General features: G+C 37.9%; 1 protein-coding gene across 1 annotated transcript in view; it reads right to left on the reverse strand.

Annotated features, from left to right (window-relative positions):
* LOC121984407 (enhancer of rudimentary homolog) overlaps positions 1 to 7875 on the reverse strand; it is a 44416-nt gene extending 36541 nt beyond the window's left edge. Inside the window, exon 1 of the mRNA XM_042537321.1 lies at positions 7725 to 7875. Within this exon, the coding sequence (XP_042393255.1) occupies positions 7725 to 7814 (90 nt within the window). The 5' untranslated portion in view covers positions 7815 to 7875. The remainder of the gene's footprint in view (positions 1 to 7724) is intronic.
* Between the last annotated feature and the right edge of the window lie 237 nt (positions 7876 to 8112).

Consider the following 8112-nt stretch of genomic DNA (forward strand, 5'->3'; position numbering starts at 1 on the left):
ATTACTAATCTCGTAGAGGGAATGTTCTAGATCGTATGACCGAAGGATCCTAATGACAAAGGTATCCCGTTTCCAGAGGGCATTGCCTTGAAAGGATAAGCAATTCTCCACAAGTAGCGAATTGAACATAATTGTTATTTCTATCTCTATGTTATTAAGTGTTAGTATGTTTTTTTGTTGTATGGTCGAGGGGCACAAATGACAGGGGTATCCCATTACCGAACTTCATAAGAATCACTTCCAATTAGTAGCATAGGATATGAATTAAGATAGCATTCGGGTTTGACTTCTGCGGGGAAGAATCGGTAATAAATCTAACTTTCCACAAGTGCATAAGAATAGAGGACAGGAGATAAGTGATCCATGATACGTTGATTAGCATCACGATGAAACCGAACCCCTAGAACACTTCCCAACCCAAATTCCTCAATATTATCTCTCTCGCATTCTCCTACTTCCCTTTACATTTGTGTTTGCAATCTAAAATTTTTCAATAATTTAGCTAGTTCTCCGAGCTTAGATTCTAGTGCTTATACCCAGTCCCCGTGGGTATTTTTTTATTACTTATATTCTGTATACGGGCACACATTAAGTTTTTAACGTCGATACGAGGACTGCGCATATAACATTTAACGTCGTTACGAGGACAACCATTCCTTGCCACTGCAGGAGATCTTCTGACCTTGTCAAAAATAGAGTAGATGCACACCAACTTGAGGAATAGAATTTCCATCCTCATGAGCATCCGCCGAATGTCACTCCTAGTCCGACAATAGAGGAATGGAGGCCCCCAAACAAAAATCAAAAATATGTCTACTCGCCAAGGGCAAGGATGAAGGAAGATCTTGAAGCACCAACCCTAGGAGAGAAAAAATCGCCCCTTCATGGGTATAGTCCATAATGAACAGAAGCGAGATCAAGCTAATGACCTAAAACAAGCGCTTCTTGGAAAGCAACCCAAGGGTTTTATTCTGTTTAGTTGCAATCTTCTTTCTTTATTAGTTATTTTATTCGTCTTTTAATTTTCTTTTCAGGTGTCATATAGCCTCAACGAAGTGGCCATGATCCTCTCATGGGCGTGGAGGCACCAATAAAGTTAAAGAGGAGAAAAGTCATTAAAAAATTCAGCCCTCACACACCTCAAGGAGTCGGTCATGTGACCTCACACGGCCGTGTGAGGCTAGCCGAGAAGAAGAAGACTAAAGTTGTGTGAATCCACACAGCCGTATGGCTGTAGCAGAAAAGAAGAAGAGGACGGTCATGTCAAATGACACGACCGTGTGACTTAACCCGAGAGGAAGTTAGGTGAGACCGTGTCATTTGACATAACCATGTGACTCCAGCCGAGCCAAAGAAGACCCAGGTCATGTCAATCGATACGGTCGTGTGAAGAATCGCTCAACCCACCCAAACTCACTTTCTCCACCTCTTCTTCTCCCTAATTCTTTTCCTCCATATCTCCACTCATCTTCTACTTCATTCACCTCCCAATTTCTTCACCAAGGATTCATAGATCTCATCTCTTCAAGATCTAGATCTAGGTTTAGATCTAAACTTAAATCTAAGAATTCCTCTTCTTCTTCTTCAACTTCAAGCTTCCTCATCTCTCAAGATCTACCTCTTCTCACAATATCTCTCTTCTTTCTTCCTCAATATTCATCTTCGCCAACCGAATTTTCAATCATGTCCAGCCTTTTGAAGAGGATCAAACGAGGAAGTGGAGGTTTAATTCGAGTTTTAGTTGGAATGATTTTTGGACTTCTATTACCAGGTTAAATGATCCTTACGAGCCCTCTAGAACTAAGATTTCTTACGTGCAAAATCCCGTATTTAGATACCTCTACCGTGTAATGAGCAAAACCAACTTTAGTAGAAGGGAGAGTGACGGGGCAGTTAAAAAAGTGAAACTTTACTCTTTTTGACAATGCTTAATAAAGTGACTTTGATACCGATTTCCATTTTCTACAAACCTTTGCAAAATCCAGGAAAGCAATCAAAGGGTTAATATTTTTTAGCAGGTTGATTACCCAACTAGCTGTAGATTTAGCTTACGAACTTAGTAATTTAGAGGTTATTCATGGAAATCAAAAGATTGATATCGATACTTGTATTGCCACGAAGATGATATGCCAAGATGAAAATGGCTTTGCTTTTATAAGGAGGAATGGATTTCCATTACCTCTACCTTATACCCCGAGCGCACTACGGTTTGCAACCCCGCCAACTAGGTTATTACTGTTATAGCCCCCAAAGTTACTCCTCCCCCTTTGGAAAACCTTGAAACTCCGACATCTAGACATCCGCAGCCGTCCAGACGTCCAGAACATGCTAAGCATTCTTTTACCTATGGTACGGGTCCCTCTAGATTCAATTTCTAGAATTTTCATGGCTCTTTGGAATCACTTCATGAGATGCAAGACTCCTAACAACAGATGTTGGAGGGTCACGTCGGATTGTCTGTCAGTCAGTACCAGGAGGTACAAGTTTCAGAGGAATTTCCAAAGCCAGGTGGCCGAATTTGTTCAGGATTACGGCGCTAACCAGGCGAGGATGAGAGAGTTTATGGAAGTGTATATCACTAGACATCAGGTGATACTCTTTACCACTACCATGAGTATATTGGTCAGCTCCCTGGTATGTCTAGTTTCTCTTCCAGCCGACGAGGACAAGGTCCACCCCCCATCTCCATCACCATATTGATTTCATTGGGACGATAAAAAGTTTAAGTTGGGTGGCGTTGTACATAGTTTGATTTCCTTTCTGTGCATTTCTTTTATTTGCATTTTCAGCATTTTTGTTTGTTTTCATCTTCAGTTTTATTGTACATTTTTGCTTGTTTTCATGATTAGTTTTTTAGTTTTCTTGCTTGTCGTTTTGTGGCATGTCGAAAACATCAATCCTCACATTATTGTGGACTTGTCCAATAGCAAAGTGGTTAGCACGTTCATTTCTACATTCATCTTATTGTGGAGATAGTGCTAGCATGTTTAGTGGACATCTTTTCTTTATCTTTACTAGCATGAAGTGAGCTAAATGTTGTAAGGCTCCGTTTGATAGGGGTGATAGGATTAGAATTAGATTGATTAGGATAGGATTGGGGTAGGATTAATAATCACTCCCCATGCCTAGGGATTGTGAATCTCACTCCTAATCAACCCTAATTCTACCCCTAATCAATCCTACCAAACGGCATATTAATAACTTTTTGAAAACATAATCCTAATCTTATCACCCCTACCAAACGGAGCCTAAGGAGATAAACTTGAATTTTGACCTAACCTTAAGGATCTTACCTTCACTTCACTTAAGCGTGAATAATAGATAACTTTGGGATAGTCAGGATTCCCCTGAATTATTTAGTACTTAAGTTCCCATGGTGATTTCTTCGATTACAGTTTGGTTACTGAATGATCTCGGATCATGACAACTCATTTGGAAAAATCAAAATCCCTACATTTACATTATATTTGCATATGTGATTAGTGCTTCACTTATAAAGCACTAAAAAAAAAATAAAATAAAATAAAATCATTTGAATAATGGATAAAAAAAATAGTTGTCGTGAGTGGAAACTAACAATTTACCCTTTTGAGACCGAGTTAAGTTAATGGGGAAATAAATGTTATATTTCTCTTGATTCCGAATTGTCCTTTGAGACCTTATATAGTCTAAGAAATATGAACCAAATATGTGGCAGGTAAGTGTCTATCACTAAGAACATAAGGAACTCAATTGGATGACAACTTGACTATGATATATTGAAACTTGAAAAGTTTGGGTCACCTATTGCATTGTGCACAAGGACTCATACCTATATCATACTTAGATTACTCCACAATCATGCTCACAAATGAAACTAGTTGATAGAGTTAGGCAAGTGCATTAAGGATTATGGAGCACATGAATTTAGATTGCGACATTTTGCTTGAGGACAAGTAAAGATTTAAATCTGGGGTATGATATGCATGGACTATATACATTTTTATACATGTTTTGACGCATATTCACGTACTTTATTTGTACTTGATTTATACATTTTTACACCTCTTATCATATTTTCAGCATAATTACTCTTCTTTGTCGGAGATCTGCTCTTTGTGTATTTTCTTGTTAACAAGATGCACTTTTGGAGTGAAAACGACACTTGTAAACGACTCTGAGAACAAACGAAGAAAAAGGGTCTTTCGTGTGGAATCCTCATGGTCGTGCCATATACTAGAAGAGGAGAAAGCACTAGCCGTGTGAATTCACACGACGATGCCACAAAACAGCAATGAAGCAAGCCCCGGCCATGTGGAATCCATACGGTCGTGTCAATGAAACAGAGACGAAGTAGAAGCCGTGTGGAATCCACATGGCAAAATTCCAGAGTCGAAGAAGATTGTAGCCGTGTGAAATCCACACGGCCGTGCCACCGAACGAGAGCCCAGGCAGACTGTGGTTGTGTGGATTCCACACGACCGTGGCACGAGCTGTGCCAGGCCCATGCCCAGCTCTATTTAAGGGGAGTTCTTCCCCTTTTCAAGGAGAGGAAGGGTCTCCCATTGGGGAGATCCAACTTGGACGAGATCTCGACTTCTTCAGCACTCTCTTGGGTTATTCAAAGCTGAATTTAGCATTTTCATCACTCAAGAAGCTTAGATTAGATCCGAAGACCACTCTTCGTATAGGATAAGCCTTCTCCCCTATCTCTTTTCGAGTTTGGGTCATTTTAATCTTTATGCCTTTGGATTCTCTCCTCCTAGTTATGGAGTACATCTCTTGTTCTAGGATTAAGAAAGTAATTGTGATGTAAATTGATGTAAAACTCAGGAATTTGCCAATTTCCTATCTATATGTCATTACTATGCCTTGTATCTACTTTATCTTATGTATGTGTAATGTGCTTGAGCTTAATTTTCATGTTTGATTGAATGTTTGTGTAAAATTGCTAATCCCGTAGAGGGAATGCCCTAGATCGTATGGCCGAGGGCCCTGGTGACAAAGGCATCCCGTTTCCGAACATCTGGGATATTGCTTTGTAAAAAAATAATTCTCCACCAGGAAGTAGGGAATTGGACATAATTATTATTTCTATCTCTATGTTATTAAGTGTTAGTATGTTTTTGTGTTGTATGACCGAGGAACTCTAGTGACAAGGGTATCCCGTTACCAGATTTCATAAGAATTTACTTCCAGTTAGTAGCATAGGATATGGATTAAGATAGCATTCCAGCTTGACCTCCGCGAGGAAGAGCCGATAATGAATCTAACTTCCTACAAATGCATAGGAATAGCGGATGGGCGATAGGTGATCCATGATACATTGATTAGCATCACAATGAAACTGAACCCCTAGAACACTTCCCAAACCAAGTTCCTCAACACTCTTTCTCTTTTTCTTTTTCTCCTGCATACTTCCCTTTACATTTGTGTTTGCAATCTAAAATCTTTCAATAGTTAGCTAGTTCGTCGTGCTTAGATTCTAGTGCTTATATCCAGTCTTATGGGATCGATATTTTTATTACTTGACGATGCACATATACTTGCGGGCACACATTAGTTCAACCCTTCCCCGAGACCCCACATTGATAGGAACTTCGTGCACCGAATTGCCCTTTATTGATTTAATAAATAAAAACCTATGCTTACTCATTTTTAACATATTATAGATAATTGGAACTCTAAATTCGGTAAAACATCATCACATTATAATAATTCCCACATAGCATATCCTAATAAAAATGAAAGAAACAAAATCATAATAAAGCTTTAGACAAATTATTATCATGCTTTAGACAAATCATAATCAAACTCTAAACCAATTTGTAAATAACCTTTTTATGAAATACTATAAATGTTATCAAGGCAAACTCACTAGTGTCAAAACTTGTTTATTCCATGTGTGTTCTTTAGATTGAGCAAACATAATCAAGCTCTTAACGAGCCAGTATCAAAGTTTTCACAAACAATATCTTAATTAACAACCCTAGGTTCAAATAAGTTAACATCACCATGGAGTTATTAGACTTAATTTGATTTAATGTTCTATTTGAAATACCTTCAAAATTAAAGAAAGGCATAAGCTAATTGGACAAGTAGTTAATCCTAAACGTAAGATCTCTTTCAGTTATGTATTAGTACATGCAAAAGTACAAAGGAAAGTTATAAATGCATGAAGAAGAATCCCTTCTGACCTCAAGAAATTTTATTTACTATTACATTGTATAAATTTTGAATGATCTTCCTCTTATCTTATCTTTTCTTCAACCGTGTTCTTCTACCATGTAATCCATCGAAGTTTTCTTAACTTAGGTCTACACTTAAGTTAGTCCCACAGTTTAAAAGATTACAAGGCGGGTAAATCTATATGTGTGAATTGAGTTATCATTTAGTGGTTGTGGAATATGAATAATGAAAAATAGGATATTCCTATGGGTCTTTCATTAAGAAATGCAAGGTGATGAGAATAAATTATGCGGTGTATATCAAAACTAAGCTCTTTAATCCTTTTCCTAAATCAAATTATAATGAAAAAAAGAAACTTAGAGTCATATGTACTCTTCTAAAAGTACTAAATTAACAAGTGATCCTTGAAATCACCAAGGTTTACTTGCTTCTCAAGCCCAATGTAATTTGTCACAAAAAAAAAACCATAAAGATCACATCCATTGCCAACATTAATGTCACAGTTGCTATTACTGGAAGCAGTAAAAAAATCAGAAAACATACTTCACCTTCCCATCAACAGAATTATTTGCATAGAAGTTTCTCAAGCTAAAGGATGAAAATGAATGATCACACATGACATGGATTACGTTTGGATATCTTGATAAGACACTTCATCTTTCCAGTTAAACAAGATTTTGAATGTATATGGATGGTATTGCTACTGAGATTTTAAATTCAAACTTTGAATTTGTAAATTTTTTTATGACAACCAATTTACATGGATAAAGAAGTGAAATATATTGGCTGCAGAAACGAGCAGAGTAGCAGTCAAAAGGCATACTAATGAGAAATAAGCCTCAGAGGGCAATGATACAGAATATATAATTTTGATCATTAGGATTTCAGGGTGCATGGTAGGAGAATATCTGTTACTTAGCTACTGCAGTTATGATACACTGAGATCAAAATCATTTTGGCTGTGCCACACAGACAAAAAAGATGCTGCAATGATGTTATCTGTGCTAATCAAATACTTTTGCCGAAGATGATTCGAGTAAAACTAAATTTCATAAGGCAAGAACAGGAACGTTAGTTTTACATAAGCTACTTATTTACCCAGTCGACAGAATATGCAGATAGATAACACGTACTAGACAGATCCATCTACTAAAATACCAGTGAAGTAGAATCTTCTATAACGCACAGACAGAGTAAAGGGAAAACAACTGCCTCCAAACTAGACGCCTTCTAGAGCAACCTGGGAAAATAACTACGAGTTCTTTTTTCTCAGTCATTAAAGCTAACCCTTCGTGGCAATCGATGTTACTATTTGCGAACAAATGGAAGAAGAAAAGGACTCAAAGATCCTCCTTTTCGCCCACACACAAGAAAAGAAACAGAATCAGACGCTCATGCCGCTTCCAGAACACAAAGTTATCATAAAACGTAAGGGAACAAAAGTGAAGGAAAAAAAAAAGAACTCTAAGGGCCACTGGAAACCTAATCTAGGGCGCCACAAAGCAACCGACCAATGATTTGCGATATCGAAGGGGTAAAAGGAGACGATTGCTCACCATTTCCGAGTCGGATCGATCAGAGAGTTTTGCTTCGGAGAAGAGAAGTTGAGAGTGAAGAGGGGTTTCTTTTGGTGGCAAGCGGAGCATTCCATTGGGTTGGGTTTAGGGCTAATTATTCGCAAGTTGCGTTGAACTCGCGAGACATTCTGGGAATTAACCGATTCCTCGCCGGTTGTGATTTTAAATTTTTAATACATCAAAGATAGCCAGCTGTTATAATCATCGCGAGTCACTTTTTGGATAAACGTCATTCGGAACCTTTCTGTATTATGCGATCCGAAATTTATGTATTATGCGATCTGAAATGAAAGTAACAAAAAACATTTTGATTTAAAAATAATCGTGCGATTATTTTTCTCCCTTCCTCTCTCAACTCGTGCATGCC

This window comes from Zingiber officinale, chromosome 5B, assembly GCF_018446385.1.
Source record: "Zingiber officinale cultivar Zhangliang chromosome 5B, Zo_v1.1, whole genome shotgun sequence".
Classification (NCBI taxonomy): Eukaryota; Viridiplantae; Streptophyta; class Magnoliopsida; order Zingiberales; family Zingiberaceae; genus Zingiber; species Zingiber officinale.